The sequence below is a fragment of the Gymnogyps californianus genome, chromosome 3 (assembly GCF_018139145.2).
Source record: "Gymnogyps californianus isolate 813 chromosome 3, ASM1813914v2, whole genome shotgun sequence".
Lineage (NCBI taxonomy): Eukaryota > Metazoa > Chordata > Aves > Accipitriformes > Cathartidae > Gymnogyps > Gymnogyps californianus.
Window position 1 is genome coordinate 78,005,892 of NC_059473.1, and position 20,076 is coordinate 78,025,967.

Here is a 20,076-nt window from a genome sequence, read left to right on the forward strand (position 1 = left end):
ACCCACAACACTTAGGGAAACTGGCTTGCTGAATTCAAGTGTGCGTCTGCCCACTAAAGATCAGAAAACATTTTCAACTCCTATAATGGGCTTAGGGAAGAGCTTACTAAGACAAATTAGGGGGAAATGAAATTAAGCAATATTCAGTGGTGGGGGAGATACAGAATGAAAATGTAAGATCTTTTCAAGAATAAAGAAGGAAAAATACATGAGGGGGTATAGGTAGAAGTTTTACTTCAAAAACTTTGTGATGCTAGGAAGAGAAGGAGATGAAAGTTTCCAATCTAATTAAACAGCATGCTCAATAAACTTCATAGAATTGATGTCTTTCAACTTCATTTATCCCTCGGGTGGAAGATGCCCCCACAGTAGCGTAGTGACCAAGATAGGAGGAACCACAGAAGTCTTAGTCTCTGACCTTGTTAAAGGATAACAGTGGGTAGATATTTTCTGCTGGATAACAGATACATGAGTCATGGTCATGCAGTGAATATTTGGTGCTGTGCTTAAGTCTGCTGCTTTATCCCAAATATTTTTCCTGTTGGTGAAACCACAGTACCTGCCATACATGTTGAGTGGTTTAAGCACCTCCCCTCCCACCCTTTAATTTCTTATAAAAGAGACTATACACAGAAGATGAGAATGAGACTTTCCATCACCGTGATGCTGTTTGTTACTCACTATACGTTGTTCCTTTAATCGTGGTTTTATTAACTGTGGCGTTGACTTTGACAGGTGAATGGAAAAAAGAACTGTAAAAATCGCTGCCCTTTCTTGCTGTGTAACTAAGTGGGCTATCTTGGTGCAGCACAATGACCAGAGCATACAGGATCAACTTGAATTTAGTGTATGCACCTTCTTGTCTTTACAAAAGTTTTTCTTCCTGTTTGGTCACAAAATAAAGTAAAATCAGATACCAAGTTCTGTGCAAATACATTGTCAGTGCTTAAGACTATTATTTTAGTTCTTTAGTTAATGCTTTTTCATACGTAATTTTCCACTAAAGAACTATTTCATTTTTCAGATTCGTGGTTATATATAGATTGTTATAGTTGTCACTAAAATGGAATGGATGCTGGTATTTTTTTATGTATTTATTTTTTTAAAAATCCTGAATGTAAAGCTTTTCATCCAAATTAATCCTTTGTGTATTGAAGGGAAATTATTGGATTGACAGTCACAGAGAAAATGTTCAAATCTTGGGTGTATACTATTAGTTGCTTTAATTCAAAGGTTCAGTAAGAGTTCTTAAAGAATTTTTGATCTATCAGTTCCATTGTCTTTGTTCATTGCAGTTGCTTCCATTGCTGAAAATTTTAGAATATGGATTTTAGTGGCTAATTTAAGTCTTTGGTCCATTTCTGTGAAATATTATGCCTACTATTAACTTTTTAAATTATTAAATGGTTCTTTGCATAACCTGTCATCCTTTGAGAGGGCCAGTGTGGTTCTGATGGTTAGCTGATAATGAAAGGTAAACTGACTCAAGTTTTCTTGCTGCTACTGAGAGTTTGAGTTTCCATCACAAATATTGCAGAGGAGTATTTAAGCTGAAGTACTCTTCTGTGCACAGCAATACAATTGCGCTATTTAATGTTTCTATTTTATCATATGTTTTGCAAAATGCTGCTATTTCTTTTTAGAGTAGGACTTGAAATTAGGGAGTGAAGTCACTTATAAGAACTCTTAAAGAGATCGTACTGGCTAATGTTTCATATCTGCAAGTCTTTAAAGACAACACAAACAACAAAGAGGGTATTCAGGATACCAGAAAGGAACACTGCAAAATTCATCTTAAAAAGTTGCATAGGAAATTTACTATCAAAACCTATTTTGTTTCCACAGAATTTTGTTTCAATATTTTGCCAGTCCTCCTTACCATTTCCTATACTTTTGTGTAGGCTTTAAAATTTGTGTTGAATTCTGCATGAGATGCTCATCTCCGTAATAAGACCATTAGTAACAGTGATACTGTGATGAGGCAGACTCCAAGGCATACAAATAGGAAATTTTAATCCAAAACAAAACTGTGAAATGTATTTTTTGAGATAGTAGCATATTTACAAAGTTTCTCCATTAGTTCTTTATTTTTCTCTATAGATGTGGTGCCTGTATGAGCATGGGGTTTCTACAAAACATGTATTCCTTACTTTGGCGTTGCAGCAGCAGGATGTTGCAGCTACTGCATTAGTTTATTAGGGCAGATATAAAGGATTTCTTGAAGTCTGCTCAGCAGTTTATCAAAGTTCACCAAAACATACTTGAATATCAATGATCTGTGTGCCTTCATTGGGGGAGGGGAGCAAAGAGGAAGAATAGAAATCGCACTTGTTTTACTTCTTGCAGGATCTAATTGTCTAAATAATTTAATTTTGCATTTTTCTAGTATTTTCCTGCAAGCTGGTGTTTCACAGTCCTAGAGTCAATATAGCTGCAGTGGACCTTGCTGACGAGTTTTTTAATTGCTTGTGAAGTTAAGTGTTTCCTTTCTACTTTCCAGGATGACATTTACAGCTTGAGGAGCTCATAATCTAAGGGATACTTCATAGCAAGCATTTTACAGAGATTTAGATTAGGTACACTGGTACTAAAAGTGCAAGAACAAGGAGTTAAGAGCAGAAAAACAGGAGGCAGCTTACGTGCTGCTCCCTTTTACACGCCACAGGCAAGAAGAGTGTGAATTCAGATTTTCATGAAGTAAAGAGTAGGGCGAAAAAAGAAGAGAGCCAAGAACAAGTCTGAGGATCTTATCAAAGACTGGAAGAGGGGAAAAAAAGTATTCACTGAAGTGGTAGATAGTAATTGACTTGAAAGGGTAATGGCCAATATGTCCTGTTGTCCTCTTTACAGAAACAGAGGTTGTGGAGTCTCTGTCCTTGGAGATATTAAAAAGCCACCTGGACGTGGTCCTGGGCAACTGCCTCTAGGTGGCCCTGCTTGGGCAGCAGAGTTGGACTAGATGGCCTCCAGAGGTCCCTTCCACCTCAGCCATTCTGGTATCCTCTTAGTTGAGGAGGGGAGGCTGTGTTTCACAATTAACTCTGCTTAAATAATGCACCTAACAGCAGAACTTGGGCCTGTTTGACTGTGACCTATCAAAACTTCTTAGTAAGGTCCCCCAGGTACTGTCTAAGCCTCTGTACCGTCCTCTTTGGAACAACCATTCCTGCATGTGGATTGATTTTTGGAAGGGGAGAAGGAAAAGGAGATTAGGGCATGTGTGGAGCTCAAAATAGTATCATCTCTCAAAACATGATGCCTATAAGTGGAGTCTCTGGGGTATTTGGTGATGCTTTGCAGGGAGTTCTTGCTTCAGAGGTGAAGTTCATGGAAGTATGTTAGCATTTGGTGGAAAAGCTTTCCCGATTCTTAGCCTGCCTCCATTTAGAAACTTCAGGTGTCTTAAAAACGTTGACTATTTTCTCAGTACTACCTTGCTACGTAGGTAATTCTTGGGGCAACCACTTCTTTGTTGTGTGAACATGGGCTCTGGAGCGGGAACAGGATGGAAGCAGTAGGAGTTCGTAATCCCATTGCCCTGTTGTTTCTGCTTTTGTACTCTGTTGTATGTTGTTGTTCTAAGTCCAGCATTGCATAAACATTAATTTTTTTGTATTTTGGGATTAGCTGCTTTCAAATACAAAATTATTTAATCACTGAATTGTACTTCAGATCAAGAAAGCTGTATATAGTATTGCTTCAGCCATTCAATAGCAACTTTGTAACAGTGGGGTTTTTTTGTTGGATGCTGGCCTTTACAAAGTCCTGTCAAGAACCCTCCTGTATCTGTAGCAGCACTGTGGACTTCTTATTGCGCCTGGGTATTATGAAGGTTATTGCAAAAAACGTGAAGAAATCTATTGCCTGGGATTTCTGCAGTAGCTTTGGTTCTTATATTTTTAGTTTGCTAGAGAGAGAGTGGAAGAACACTGTGTAAGATCAGAATTAGACGCAGATTATCTCCTTAATATGGTTCTTGTTAGTACAAATAATATGAATACTGTTTGGAGAACAAACAGATTATAGAAAAAGAAATGAAAACATCCAGATCCTGAGCATTTGGAAAGCATGACACTGATGTATTTGTGTAACCTTTTCATGAAGAGCGATGCTGAAGTCAAAGAGGGGATTTTGATTTCCTTCATTAAAAGCTTACTAAATGAAGAAATAGGACAGTCGTCGTTTTGCTTCAATAGTTGGGGGTCACAGAGGCGGGCCTGATCTCCTCAGGATATTAATGCCTGCTTTCAGCTGGGGGAAATGAGCCGTCACTTGACTTAGCTGCAGCTTTATGTGCTCGTCACTAGGGATCCCCATATGTCCTGGGATCTGCGGCAGTCGGAAATGGCAGAGCTCGGCAGCAGGGAGCAGAGGGCTCTCATTGCTATTCATAACGGGTAGCTCGGCTCAATCTGCCCAGAGCAAGTCTGTTTAATGTTGATCAGCTGTCCATCTGATAAACCGAATTGATATGGACATTTCCTCCAAGGGCTGCCCTGACAATGACAGCAGGAGCATCGGGATGTCTTGTTAGTCTTTTTCTCTGAGCTTGAAATTTTATTAACCCTTTGTTAGAGCCGAGCCAAGCATGATTACAATACTGCAGCTGTAGGTTGTGTGCGTTTCTACCTCGCCTCTGAAAAACAGCATCAACCGTTGATTTTGTTGTCTACATGGAGAATGGCTAGCTGTTTTGTTTTCAGATTGTTTTTCTCTGCACGGAGCAAAAACTGTGAATTATAAAGGCAGCTTTTAAAACCGCCTAGTTTTTTTGTGTATGACAAAATACGTTGGGAACCTCTGTTTATCCTCTCCCCTCAGCTCGTCTACCTTTTGCATGCCTGCCCAGGCTGTGTGGCTCTACAAGCTCTTCTCTCTTGCTAATTGGCAAAGATCACTGGCCTGAAACAGTTGCTGCTGGGGCTCTTCACAGGTCAGATATATTTGGGGCAGAAGGTTACTTTAGATTAATATAGTTCAGGGCGGTTGCAACACATCTGCACTGTTCAGAGGAAACAGTATTAATTTACTCAGTACTATGCCGGTACTGAGGCAGAATCTAACCTGAGCGTATATCAGCAGGTATATGTGTATGTGAAAGTATGGAGCAGTTTGGTTACTCAGTGAATTGGTGCTTGGCCACTTTTGATTAAGTACAGGGAGCATAACAAGCCTTTGTACTCGGTTGCAATTTAATTTGAACCTTAAGGCCTTTTAGTCATCTGTCTAGTTGAGGGCATGCATTGCGTTTTTGCTCGTATGTGAAGGCTCCATGACAAAGGGAACTGCTTGAGTCAGAAAAGATGTGAATGTGCTGAAGATTTCATAAGGGGGGGGCCTGTGTGTATCTAGGTTGCAGCATTAGGAGGATGCTCCAGTGCGTTGCTCTGTTCCCCCCTTCCCTTGTCCCTGCTCAGTTATTATGTCTGTTCATCGCCCTGTTGTAGTTCTGAGCTAAGGTGACATCTCTAGGCTCCTTGGAGTGACAGTCACTAGCTAGCGGGGACTACAGGGTTGAATTGCGGGAGGAGGGGAGGAGAGGGCTGTGCTAACGACTGTCTTCATGCCTTTTCCAAAAAATGAAAATAAATAGAGGGCAAGCATCTATGGGATAACCTCTGTGGCAAGCCTCTCAGAGGGATTTGAAACCCCTAAATTCAGAATGTAGCACACTGTGTGTTGGGATAAGAAGTGATTTGTAAACCTATCCAAATAAAATTGGGTCTGCCCCTTTGCTGGACAATCACCTTTGCTTCTTCTGACTAAAACAATCAGTGAAATATCAGTACACAGTTTTAAAATGTTCAGCTGTTTCTCCTCTCCCCCTTGCACCCTCCCCCCTTGGTATTATTGAACTGCAAGGTATCCTGTTATTAATTTAACTCTAATTTGAGCAGTCATTGACTGCAGCATTCTTATGGTGTTCGGATCGGCTTGCTCATGACTCCCCTGCTGATATGTCCTTTGTTCCTTCCCATCAGTACTTTCTGCTTGGCATTTTCTTCATGTCAGTGTCCCTCAAGCTTCTACAAGACAAAACAAAAAAAGAAAGCACCATGAGGACTGTATTGATTACTTAGCTTTATTTTGCGAAAGAATTCAAACAAAGGGCAGCATTCCTCCAAATGGAACCTGTGGTACCTGCGGCTTACCTGGAAATACTTAGTGATAGTTCTCTGTGCTTAACACCTCCCAGTTGTGGTTTCTAGAAGTACATGGAAGAGCTACACGATAATTCATAAAATATCTGTTTAGTACATGCAGCTGTTTTGGGTTCCCCCCCCCCCCCCAAGAATCTATATTTTACTCATAGCGTCAAAAATAATTGTACTTTTTCTTTGCTTTCAGTCAAAGAAGTCTGGCTGAGATTACGGAACTGATCCACACTGCCTTTCTGGTGCATCGTGGCATAGTGAATATTGGTGAGCTCAAGTCCTGCGACGGCCCGCTGAAGGATATGCAGTTTGGAAATAAAATGGCTGTTTTGAGTGGAGATTTTCTTCTAGCAAATGCTTGCACAAGCCTTGCGCAGTTGCAGAATACCAAGGTAAAAAGAAAGAAATTCTTCTACAGCCAGAGCAAGTAACTATTAGTGAATCTTCTGAAAGAGAGGCCCTTTAAAAAATAAGCAGTTATGATATTTATGTATATATGGAGCATCCTTTAAAAATCAGCATACTTACATTATAGCTGTAGATGGATTGACAGGCTGCTGCTGCTGTGAACATGTTTACCACTGTGCTATAGAATTACTGTGGTGAGGCCTTTAGTATAAATTCTGAAGCACTGTAGTAATGGATGAGTGGTTAATTTGGTGAATTTAACGTATATGCAGTGGCATCCTCATGACACATCAGACTACAACACCTCTGGCAGACTGCCTGCTGAAGACATGTTTGGTTTGTTATTTTGTTTTCCCTTGTGCTTTGTGAAAAGTTTGTCTGTCTTATGAAGCCTTTTCCCCCAAGAATTCCCTTTCTTTGTCTACACAGTGCTCAGGTGACTTTTTACTCTTAATAAAATTACTTTGTTAGGCATTTGGATGCCCCTGAGTATTGGATTGCCCTATTAACGTGGATGTACTGGCTTCTAAAGGGCAGCTGCAATCCAGCTGCTCAGCCAAACTGTTTGAAACTTTACAGGGAAATGTTTTTCATGACAAACGAATTGTATGTATGTATGATCTTAGAAAATGAGACTGATGGAGACCTTAAGAGACCATCTCTGTAGTCAGTGGTTCTTTTCCCCAGATAGGATCAGCTACGCCAAATCATTCTTGACATGTGTTTGTCTAGCTCGTTATTAAACCTCCCATGCTGGAGAGAGATTCCTGGGCATCCCTGTGCCAGTCTAGTGTAACACCTGACTATGTGTATGGCTGAAGAGCTTAGTGTGCCATTCCAGTGGAAACAGAAAACAATTGTTTTTTGCAGGGGTACTTTTTATACCCCTGAAGGTTGCTGCCATATTGTGATGTAAAATAAATGTTTGTCATGCGTGCAATTGTCAATAATCAACACAGTTTTAATCCTGAGCTTAAGGAGTCTATTGTTTTTACATTCTCATGCTAAAGCTCCTTGTGACGGTAGTTGAGTATTTCTGTACTGCTTTGATCATGAGTGTGACAGTTTCTCTCAAAAGTGGTGTCATTTTGTAACATAGAGCTGATATTCAGGAGAAGAGACAGAAAATTAGATGTCAATCTGCTGGAATAGTGGGTTAAGCAGTTATGGTGATAACTGGTAGTAAGTATTAAAAAAATTTTTTAAATACTGCAAAATTTTAGTCATACCATAACCAAAATGGGGTGCAATTGATTTTACTAATTATTGTTGATTTGTACCTGTTCATTTCTTTTAGTACTTAGTAAGATTCTCAAGACACACCAAAGGATTTAACCCTACATCAATTTTTTGTTTCAACGTAAGAGGAAACTTTTATAAAATGTAGTACCTATTAATTTGCATTTAGTACATCATTAAGTATTGCAGCAGCAATGTATAATCCCTCAAGACTTGCCAGGAAACAAGCCTACAGTGAAATGAAGCACAAGTGCAGAGAAATATTTTTTTTTAAAAAAAGCAGTCATTATACTGCATGTCGGAAAATTCTGCCAAAACATTTTAGCACTTTTTTTCATTTTTCTGACATCTAAATACTTTCATAGCTTCTACATACGATAAGTGGGATGCCATTATGGAAACTGATTGACTTAGTAAATTATTCTTTTTCATATGTCTAACCCTACTAGCAAAGTTAGAAAAATTGAAGTACAAGCTATAGAAATCTCTTGACAGGTGCAATGATTTAAACATACTGTATTTATTCTTTTGTAAATGATGAATTTTCAAATCTGGCATCTGTTTTTCAGCAGTGTGAAATAACTGTGACTTTTTTCCTTCATAATGTTTTGTTTTCCTTGATGTAAAAAGTAAAAATCACGGTACTGCTTTTTTGCTGGCATTTATTTGGTAGCTCAGCAAACTGGCTAATGAAATGAGCAGTGTTATATCATACATGGTACTGACCATGGTAGGCTGTAACCTCTATAGACATGCATAGCTGTTGTATAGACTAGAATTTAAACTAAAGGGGGTTTTAACATTAACTGAAACCACTGCTACCAAGATAATTTTATTGTGCTGTTAAACTCTTGTCTGAGCTTGTGTATGATGCATTTATCTCTGTGCTTCTCTCGGGGCTGACAATTAGATGTGAAATTCTGTAGTCGTAATGAAATGCAGAGCTATTTTATAATTGCCAAGGGTAAAATTAGCAAAGTCAATTATTTTCCCTTAGGCTTTTCCCTGTAGATATTAAAAGGCTGCAAGGTAATTGCCTTAGGTAACACTTTGATTTTTAAATAACATTAAATATAGGAATTGTTGTTGTTAATTCGTAGCAATTTTCCTCTTCTTGCTACTGTTGTAGAATATAACTGTAATGATGTTAACAAGATTCAAGGCTCAGGGTTTGTGTTTTTGGGGGTTTCTTTTAAACTAGTGCTCATACTTCTCGTATGTTTGCTGAAGTTATGCAACAGAAGGGGTTGGGAGGGGGTGGCTTGGGTTTGTGGGTTTTTTTTTTAATATCTGAGGTACAAGGACTCCAGATGTCCTGAAATGTCAGTTAGAAAGTCTCCTGTAAGATAAATTCTGCTGTTGTTCTATTATAAAGTCATCTAAAATTTTGGTTTTTGAACACACATAATAATTCAGAAGAAAGCATTCTCATTTTCTACTTTGTGAAATTATGAGACATTAATTATGATGACAAAGTTGGTATTGACTGAGGCTTAAAATAAAGTACTGAAGGGCAGATGCAACTGTATGCTACATTTTTGTAATCATGGCAAAGTTGTACGTTTATTCAGATAAGAACTGCTTAAAATTAACAGTAATTTATTCAGAAAACTTTTACAGCTACAAAGCATTACATTGATCAGATCACATGTATTTACAATTCTTTTGTACATTCATGTTAACTTTTTGATCACCTTATATAAACTACCCTTTTTTTTGTCTACTTTGTATTTTGGATGGTGGCTTTTCTTGGCTTGCTGATTGCAGTGATAAATTATGTTGTTGACTGAAGATGATATGGATAAAACCTTACTTCAGAACTGCATGCTGTAGTAGACTGAACATTGCTAATCCATGGATTTCAGAACAGAATTGAGCCCAAAGATGAACTGGGTTGGGATCTTTTAGTAGTTGATATATCAACAGTGGGTTTAGGAATGGTGAACCTTTGACATGGAAGGGCATGGTTGGTTTTTGCTACTTAAATAACAACACAGTAATGGCTGGTAATGTGCCGATTTATTCGATTGGGGTGTGTTTATATGGGATAATGGGGTTATTTTGATAGGTTTTCTCATTTTGAGGTTGCAGTGTTTTGATACCAGGATTGTGATAAGATATTGTAAAAGTCATCATAAACATGTAGATGTGGGAGAGATGGAAAAGTAAATGTTTGCGTAACAAAATAAGATACCTCCCAACTAACTTGTGGGATATTTGACCATATGCAGTTTTAAATAAATATGTGAATAAATTATTAAGAAGTGTAAAAGGATATGTTTAACGGTTGGTTCTTTGTTGCCATCTGAAGGTAATATATCTTTAACATCTGTTATCTTGCTTTGCCTAGCCAAGGATATGGGGATGAAACTGCTAACAGCAAGTTTTGTTCCATGAAAGTCCTTCTTTGACTCTGGTAGCAAAAAGCGTTAGCTTTGTCTTTGATTTCTGCTTAAGTAACCTTCACTTCTTGTAATATTTTTAGGGTGGCATTCAGATGCAAACATAGCAAAAGTAACAAGCATTAATTGTGTATCTGGCTGGCAGGTGACAAAAATGCCAATGTGGACATTTTAACACAAATGTTGTGTGAATATTGACTGTGATATTATCAAATAGTGTGCTTTTTCAGGGTATATCACAGATAAGTTGGAAGAAACCTGTTGCAGCATTAAAGCTGGAGCTTCCTAGAGCATCTGAATCATCAGTTGTCTTATGAAACTTTGGAGAGGGTGCATAAAAGATGTAATTATGACCAGTTTTGATCCTCCCACACTCTGAAGACAGTGATACATAAAACTTCAGAAGGATGAAATGATGCATTTCAGTGCAATGCCTACTGTAATGTGCTGATGACTAAAGAAAATGATAAAATAATCTGTAAATGCATTGCTTGCAACTCCCTAAACTGATAGGAAGGCATTCCTTTGTATTTAAAAAAAAAAAAACCCAACCAACCAACCAACCAAAACCAAACCACCAAAAAACCAACATATCCAAAACAAAAAATAAAACCCACCCAAAAAGAAGAAGAAAAAAGAAAAAAAAGCCTAGCCCAAAAACCTGAAATTCATGTAATGGTAGTGTTCTCTGTAGTTCTTGCTGAAATCTTAAGAATGACTCTGTTTTTCCCACTATAATTCAGTGAGCTCTTGTTGGAATGATTAAACTGTTCACAGAAGCACTTCAAAATCTACAGCCTGAAAGCTTGGAATTGAATTTAAGAATCTTGTCTGTCAATGCAGAGCTCTGCCAGAAGACTACATTATAGAGCATTGTTTTATTAAGCATTATTTGTTTATAAATAAACAGTAGCACAGATGTAGTACTTATATAGTGGATGCATTTCCTTATGTTAAGTATATGTATTCCTAAAGGCATAAACGTGTTGTTTACAAAATAGGCCTTATGTTTGCATAAACATCAAGTTATTCATGTAAGTCTTCCTATGTCTTCCTATTGCAACAATCTGAATGTACATTGTGCTTCATAAAAGAACTGCTTGTCTTGAGCTATGTTTTCTACTTCTGGAGCATCAGTTGTGGTCCTATTGGAGAAGGCTCAGTTTGAACTTGAACAACTTGGTTCCTTGTTGACCAGTGAAGGATATGGAGAGTATCCCCTTTCTGGAATTATGCCAGTTGCTCTTTCGGTGTAAATTGACGTTTTTGAGAATTGACAAACAAGTCAGCTGGAATCTACAATTTTAATTTTTAAATGTCATTTAAGAAAGGTAGTACTTGTATCGGGCTTTTTCTTTCCCTGAATGATGTCAAGAGAAGAACAGAAACTTTTCAAAAAATATTTTAAGTATTAAACCAGTGAAAAATCATGGATTGGCTAAAGAAATGATTCCTAGGATCAGTGGCAGTTTTCTGGTCCTCTCTTCAAAACTGAAAACTTATTCTAAGGAACATGAAGAGTGCATACCATCAAGAATCCTGTAAGAAATATCCTTTTTAAAAGGAGATGTCTTTTTGGCAATGTAAAGGCAGCCATTAGCAGCCACTGACTTGTAACAGGTCCAAATTACTGTCCATCAGAACGGTGCTTTTCATTTTGTTTGAGGTGAGTAGAAGGTGTTGATAAATGTAGTTGTGAGATGAGTTATTTTCAGAGCAATGAAAGTTATTTTGAAAGAGCTATTCTTCATTGTTTTCTCTGGTGGAAGCTTTTAACCATAAATACCCACTAAGTATATTTACATTATATTTTACATAAAATAAACAAAGACCCTTAGTCTGAATTTTCCTTCCGAGATTCAGTAGCTGTGTTGATCAGAGAAGGCAGGATGAAAAAATCAAGGGGAAAAGGTGAGAACCAGAAGTAATGTGTTTGCTCCCAGTTACAGTGTTAATATAGAAAACTGAAGCTAATGATAAAACCATTTTCAAATCATTTATATATTTTTAATTATTCTTAACTCTTCACTTCTGCTCATGTATCTACTTACTTTTTCTTCCCCTATACAAGCTGCTGTTAGAGATAAGTACCTTTAAAATGATCAGCTCACAGAGCAGCTAGGTGACACTGAGGCATGAATTTGGTAAGAAGCAGAGATCAGATTAGATTAAGAGACCGAGGTTATGAAGTTTGATAGTGAAGTTGAGTTCTTGGGAGGAAAAAAAATGAAGAAGAACAACCTTCAAAATTTTTTCTAGAGAGCAGGATAGAGAGCTTTTCTGAAGTACGTTATCATGTCTGTCTTGCTGTACCTCTCTCTGAGGCACTGTTTGACAGTGACGTACTGGACTAGATAGGGAGTAGGATAGTATCTATATTGCTGAGTATTTTTATTCTAAATTAGTATATTACAGTGCCACAGGGGCGTGTCTCAAAACCAGATACTACTGAAAAATATAGATAAGTTTAAAGAGCTCTGAACTGATTTATGGAAAAGTACACTTAAGGAACACTGTTTTATCTGGGTAATGGGGGAGAAGACGACCAAGGAAGAATTGTAATGTTTTTGAACCTTTAACCTGATATGAGATGACATAAGGCAACATAGCCGTCATGATTGCGTTATTACAGAATAAAGCTCTTCTTTGGGCAACCCTAAATAAGCAGTTCTGTATCTTAAAATATTAGGATACATACTCAATATTGGCATACAACTTAGCATAGATTTTATTGAAGAATGCAAACACGTTCAGTAGTGAGAAATAGATTGTTATGATTCATACGTAATTATGAATCAATTCTTAGGAAAACTGTTATTTGTTTTAATAATTATTTTTAGGGTGCACCGAAATTTACTAATTCGCATCCACTTCTGAGAGGTAAATTTGGGTTTAGTTTACCTTAAAGTAAAACATAAGAGATTGTAATTCAAACAAACTTTATGTCCATTTAATGGACATGTATTGTTTTTTCTGCTCAATGTTCTCAAACACTGGATTTTTAATAAGAAGATTTCTTTACTAAAGTTTTGTTGACAGTCATGTGAAATTCCTTTGGTAGCAAAAAGGCAGTCTTTATAATAGTTGATGAAAGAATTTATGCATTAGGGGGAAAAAAAAATCCTGTATGTTAGAGATAAATGATGAAAATCTATTGGAATCAGTACCTGGGAATCAAATTTTTCCCACACTACTGCCTTAAAACTTTTGTCTAGCATTTCTGCTGTCATTAGAGGTAACAGTTCTTGCGGTGATGATGATAAAATTGTAGAATAATGCTAGTGAATCTCCTAATTACTCCATTGTGCTCTTCCCATTGCCCCTTTCCGTGCTTGTGTCAGTGGAACAGTTCCTTAGCAAGTGCAGCATTTGCCTTTGTTTTCAAGAGTTAAATTTGTAGCCCCTAAAATAACACCTGAGCAAATGAAGCATTCAGTTTTCTGAATCTTTTACAGATTTTTTTCTATTTCACTTTTGCTATCTATCACTGGTAATATAATGAAGTATTTGTAAAATTTCATTACTGTAATGGCTGCGGTTATATGTTTGAAAAGTAATCTTTTGGAGAAGTTAGATTAGAGGATTAGGTGACACAGCTTATTAATTTATTAATTTAATTGAAATTCTAAAAATTCTACTTAGTCTGTAATTGTGGTAATAGGTTAGAAACAGTCTCCTCCTTGATCTGTAAGAGTTCTATTGCATTGCATTGAATGTCGGTTTTGAGATTACAACTGCTTAACTTTGTTTTGATTCCTAATCAGTGCGTTCCTCAAACAGGTCTATCCTTTACCTTAGTGGCCTTTTACACCTGTACTGGTTTTTAAAGCTAATGCTTATCTTAAGCTTTCCCAAAGTCAGACTCCACTGGGGTTAGTATAGGTCTGTATTGAAAGAGTTTATTTTTCTGTGGTTCTTGGCCATGGCACTGCTGGAAAATTTTATGTTTAGATTTCAGTCTGTTTTCTGTCCTCCCACTTCGGCATGAAAAAATAGTTTTAAAAAAAAGAAAAAAGAAAGGAAAAGAAAAAAAAAAAAAAGAGTGATTTCTGCCACTTCCCTTATGGACATGTATGACTTACGACAAGTGCCTTGTAGCAGAACGACTGCTGCAGAACATGGAAGGCCTGAGATTGAGACTGATATCAAAATACGTAGTCATAGATATCACTGTGAATCATCAAGTCTAAGATTGAAGCTCTTTCCCAAAAAAATACTGCAAGAATATTTTGAAAGCATCGAGGCATGGATCTATCAAGAACAGAATTGTGACTGTTTGAGATTCTGTCCAATGCTACGTTGACTGAGCAAGTAACAGTCTCAGGAAAAAGCTAACCACTCAGTTCTGATGAATTTTTGTCGTGGTTTAACCCCAGCCGGCAGCTAAGCACCACGCAGCCGCTCGCTCACTGCCCCCCACCCCTGGGATGGGGGAGAGAATCAGGAAAAAAAGCTCGTGAGTTGAGATAAAGACAGTTTAATAGGACAGAAAGGAATGAAAAACAATGATAATGATAATAATAATAATATGACAATAGCAATACTAAAAGAATTAAACTATACAAAGCAAGTGGTGCACAATGCAATTGCTCACCATTCGTTGACCGATGCCCAGTTAGTTCCCGAGCTGCGATCCCCCCTCCCAGCCAGCTCCCCCAGTTTATATACTGGGCATGATGTCATATGGTACAGAATATCCCTTTGGCCAGTTTGGGTCAGCTGTCCTGGTGGTGTCCCCTCCCAGCTTCTTGTGCCCCTCCAGCCTTCTTGCTGGCTGGGCATGAGAAGCTGAAAAATCCTTGACTTAGTCTAAAGACTACTTAGCAACAACTAAAACATCAGTGTGTTATCAACATTATTTTCCTACTAAATCCAAAACACAGCACTATACCAGCTACTAGGAAGAAAATTAACTGTGTCCTAGCCGAAACCAGGACAATTTTCAATAGACTACTAAAGATTTTCATACTGGTTTGCACAAATTCCATTTAATGTTCTTGCCTCTGAATCGTCTCACTAACAATTTCCTCAACTTGCATCTGAATTTGCCTTGCTTATAGTAGCAACCGGACACGTCTTCCTGCTTCTCTGGTCTGCCCAGCAGACCAAAGTCAATGTTTGCTGCTTGAGTTCCTGAACAGAATACCTGTCATTATTCCAGGTAAATATTGCCCTCCTCAGAGGTAAACCACACAGCTACTTCTAACACGTGGTTAAGTAGTTCTTTTTCTGAGAGAACTACTGTTTGCCTCCTCCTAATTAACAGAATGGTCTGGAAAATACTAATATGCCATCTATACATGAAAGAGAGAGGGCTTTTCAGAGATGACTGTTGAGCATCAATGAAGAAGAAAGTGAAAACTAATTTGAAGAAACTGAAAAAAAAGCTGATTTTGTTTAGAGAAAAGTCAGAGGTCATTCAAGATCTCAAGATAATTGCTATACCTGGGAAATATGTTTTGGATAGTTGGGGTAGCAGTGTCTGTCCCTCTGTTGTTTGCTCCCTTAATGTATGACACTGAATTGACACTTGCCTAGTGGTGAAGACAAATGGCTTAGGAGTCAAAAATATTTGCAGGCTTTGAGATACATACATGCATATCGTGTGTGTGTGTATATATATGTGTATATATATAAAAATCAATTTCATTGAATGTTAAGGCCAAATTATGGAAGGAAGGTTCTTATTATTTTTTTTTTTAAAAGGCAAACCCCCTCACTTTTCAAAGAAGAAATTGCCTTTCAAAGATTTGAGGCAAACATTAAAAAGTGGCTATATTTGATATTTCCTTAACCGTTAACAAGAAACTGTATCCAAGATGTTGATCGCTGCCAGAATACGTAGGAAATGGATATTCAAAAGAAAACAAAATTTATTCTAAGAAATTGAAGTAATGAAAACTTGTGGGTATGTGATGTTTTATTCTGCATGAGATGCACACTGTGAGAAAAGACTCTCAAGAGCCAGCAGTTCTGCTGCTTCATTCACTATTTACTTAGAACAGGTATTGGCACTGTCCGGGTTTCTTAAAGCAGAGGTGTTCATTACAGCTCTTTCTTTCACAGCCATGAATAATCATCATAGGGGAATTCATTGCTAAATAGCTTTAGCTCATACACAAATTACAAAATGAAGATGAATTTTCATAAAGTTGCGGAAGGTGATGTCCTCCATGAGCGATATTTGCGATGCCAACTTCATTCTTTTTATAGCTGAAGCAGTGGAAGATCACAAGTTCTGTTTTCTTGGCTTTATTTAACGTCTTTTTCTTAAACATAATAAGATTCATATTGAGAGTGCGTAGTAGGATAAAAAGCAATCAAATCTGTTTCTGGTTAAATACTGTCTTAACAATATTATCTCAAACAGACCTTTTTTTTTGAGTAAGGACTTACTACATATTAACATTCATCTTTGGGTGGGTGGGATCTTAGGACATACTTGGTTCTAGAGGTGGACTTTCATGACAAGGTGGTTAATAAACAATTTCGCAGAAGGACTGGAGGTCACAGTGGTTAGTATATAGTCAGATGTCCACCTGGAGTACAACTTCAACAGAGAATAGACTTTTAAAAAGTGAAAATAGATTGTTGTGATGATTCAGTTGCAGTTCAAAGCTGTTAGCAATAGTGATAAGAATCGAAGATTTGTGTGGATGGCCTTTGTTAGTGTCCCAAGAACTTAACTATTCGTAAAAGGGAAATCTGTTCCCAGTACAATCAGTAAACTTAACCCTTCCCTAAGAGAGTATTTGGCACCAGCTTTGTAGCTTTGGTTTTATTTGTTCAGAGACGAGAAGTTATTATTACTGGTGCTGCAGATGTGGGTATCCAAAATCAGCTGTGGTCCTCCTCCACCGGCTGCTGGTATCACAGAATGGTTGAGGTTGGAAGGGACCTCTTGATATCATCTAGTCCAAACCCCCTGCTCAAGCAGGGTCAGCTAGAGCCGGTTGCCCAGGACCATGTCCAGATGGCTTTTAAATATCTCCACAGATGGAGACTTCACAACCCCTTTGGGCAACCTGTTCCATTGTTTGATGCCCTCACGGTAAAGTGTTTTCATGTGTCCAGATGGAATTTCATGATTTAATTTGTGCCCATTGCTTCGCCCTGTCAGTGGGCACCGCTGAGAAGAATTTGGCTCCCTCTTCTTCATTCCTTCCCAGCAGGTGTTTATACACATTGTACTACTAGGAGAGGTTAAAATATGCATGTCTTGTAAATAGAGTGATAGATTATGTATTCTCCCCTCTTTTTGCGCTGCTGTAAAGGTCATCTATAAAATGAACCTTCCAAGGGTCAAATTTTTAGTAAAAGCGCCTTTACATCTGGAGTGGCTTCAGTGCAATAATATAGTATAGTGCATAAAATTATAGCACTAATGTAGATGAGCTAATTGTATTTTTAAACAAAATGCTGAAGTATTTGACATCTTGTTGGCTAGCAAGAAGATCGAGTCTTTGGATGGACTGGAACTGGTCATTAATATTAGTGTTTTGAAATTCAGCAGCATTTCACTTGGAGTCTAGAATCTGATGATTGCTGCTACTCCTGTTACAGTGGGTTGTTGATTCCCCTGCAGCTTCATTTAGTTGATTCCATCTGTTGGATGCTAAATGGTATTACTTCTGATTCATGTTTATTCAGATACAGTCTATGCAAAATAGTTAATACCACTTGCAGGTATAATTTCTCTCAACTTGGAGCTGATGGTATTTTTTTTTATTCAGTTTAATCCACAATTCATTTGTGAACGTATCCCAGTTTAATGGTTGTCTGCACCAGCATGACTGGAAATAGTGTTCTGTAGCTATGCTCTTCTGCGTCATTTATTGATGAGGAGGGTTTAATAGCTACAGAACCCTGAGTCACGATACCTTCTTTGTTCACTGTTTTATATAGAAGAAAGATATGTAGTGAAATTACCCCATCCAAAAGCATCAAGCTGAAGAAGTCACATACTTCTCTAACCTGAGTCACTCATTGTTGGTTGAGTACTTCAGTGCAAGGATCTGCTGCATTGGATCTGCAAAGATATTAATATACTGTGTAAGGTACCATGTGGAGGTAGAGAAGGGAAAACAATATTTCTTCTGTTGGTTATGTTATCGTTAAGGAAAATGACTGAATTATGCACTAAAAGTCTTTATACTAGTGAAAACCCCTTCTGTGGATAGTGTTGCATCAGCATAAAAAGGATAACTTAACACTGTTGAAAATCCTTAAGGTAGACTGACCTTAAGGTAGGTATTTGATAATACTAACAATATCCAAATTGACTGCTGCTGATTATTTTGAAGGATTTTTTTACCTCTAGGAAGTACCTTTTTATCAAGTAGTGGGTTTGGGTGATGTGTTTACATTGCACATTGTATTTTGCTACTAATTCATCATTAACAGAGTGAAGAAAACCATAAATGTGTTTTCCAAGAGCATTTAAAACTTGCTAGAAAGTAACTCACTGTGAGGAGTCCTTTCTGTGTGTTTCAACTGAGAGGGACAGCTTCAAAAACTAGTAAAGCTCAAGATGATTTCAAATAGTAAATCCAATAGGATTCAATAAACATTACATTAAAAAAAATTTTGTAGGCTAGCACACTTAGTTACCTGTATGACTAATGATATTTGAGGAGATTACCAGGAAAGAAAATTGAATTCCAGTGTTCTTGGAACTCCTTAGAGTTTTTGCTCCCTTTTTTTTTAGGTATTATTGAACAATCAAAATCCAATTTCAGCTGTTTACTGAGTTTAGTCTTTAGCTTCCTAGTGTTGCAATGTTTCTGTGTCAAATGCAGGAGAATATTTAATTTTAAGAACTTTCCGTGGAATTTTTAGGTGTGGAAATATTTCCAAAAATTAACACTTGTTTGGGGAGAGAAGTCAAATGCAAGTTGAAGGAACTTTTATCTGTGTATTTAATGTTTCCTGACTATCTAATTTTCTTCTTTACTTGTATGGAGAAGTCTTGCAACTTTTTCAAGTTTATGCATCAGCAGCAAGGAGTAGGGTCTGTCATAGCAGATGTGTGAGGAAAGGATATTGTTTCAACACTAAGAAAGGAAGGAATTACTTGTGGTCCTTCTTGAAAGGAATTTGGCAAAACTAAGGAAGTTTGTCAAATAGAAATCAGGAAGGATGAGGAACAAAGATATATTCATTGCTGTGTTCTTCCTAGTGCTGTTTCCTGTCTTCCCGCAAGAGCTTCATCCTTTCCCTGATGTTCCCCTTGAAAATATCTGGTAGAGTCTGGAGAGACACCGTATTACTACTCTGAAAGAGAGTGGTCTGTGTAATCAATTCCATTTCAGCTGCTGAATTTAAAATAAAACCACCACATATTGAATGGAGCTCAAATTCATTCCTTTTTTTAAACTAGAATGAAAAACAGGAAAAAATACATATGCAGTGTTATGTTGCAGTGAACTTTAAACAAAATATTTCAAAGACAAGTAAAGGGAACAAAGTGCTTGAGTTGATAAACTGATGGCAGCAATGTCGTCTTTTCATCCAGGGTGTTTAGAAATCTCGTGAAGGATGAGTGGGGCCCAGAATCCATTCTTTTTACTGTGCTTGAAGGAGTCTGAATCATATCTTCTAACATCGAAGAAAGTGTTCTACTAAAATGTCTTATATTCTGTGATTTCCCTGCAGTCCTTTCTAGCTTTAAAGTTTCACTTTAATTAAAATACACCTCTGTTTTTTATAGACAGAGCTGGATTTCCCAGGGCGATCAACTGCAGGCAGGAACCGGGCTGCCGTACCCATGACAGTGAACGTGTGGCCCTATTCTGTGTCATCATGTATGCAGAATGCTTTGGGAATTTTGAACCCTGAATTATGTTACAGATGGGTCCTCAGTAACCTACGTG

At 37.6% G+C, this 20,076-nt stretch overlaps 1 protein-coding gene across 2 annotated transcripts in view; it reads left to right on the plus strand.

Annotated features, from left to right (window-relative positions):
* Window positions 1–20,076, plus strand: part of PDSS2 (decaprenyl diphosphate synthase subunit 2) — a 121,294-nt gene that overhangs the window by 68,868 nt on the left and 32,350 nt on the right. For both annotated transcript variants that reach the window (XM_050894977.1, XM_050894978.1), the window contains exon 3: window positions 6,349–6,547. In XM_050894977.1, the coding sequence (XP_050750934.1) occupies window positions 6,349–6,547 (199 nt within the window). The remainder of the gene's footprint in view (window positions 1–6,348; window positions 6,548–20,076) is intronic.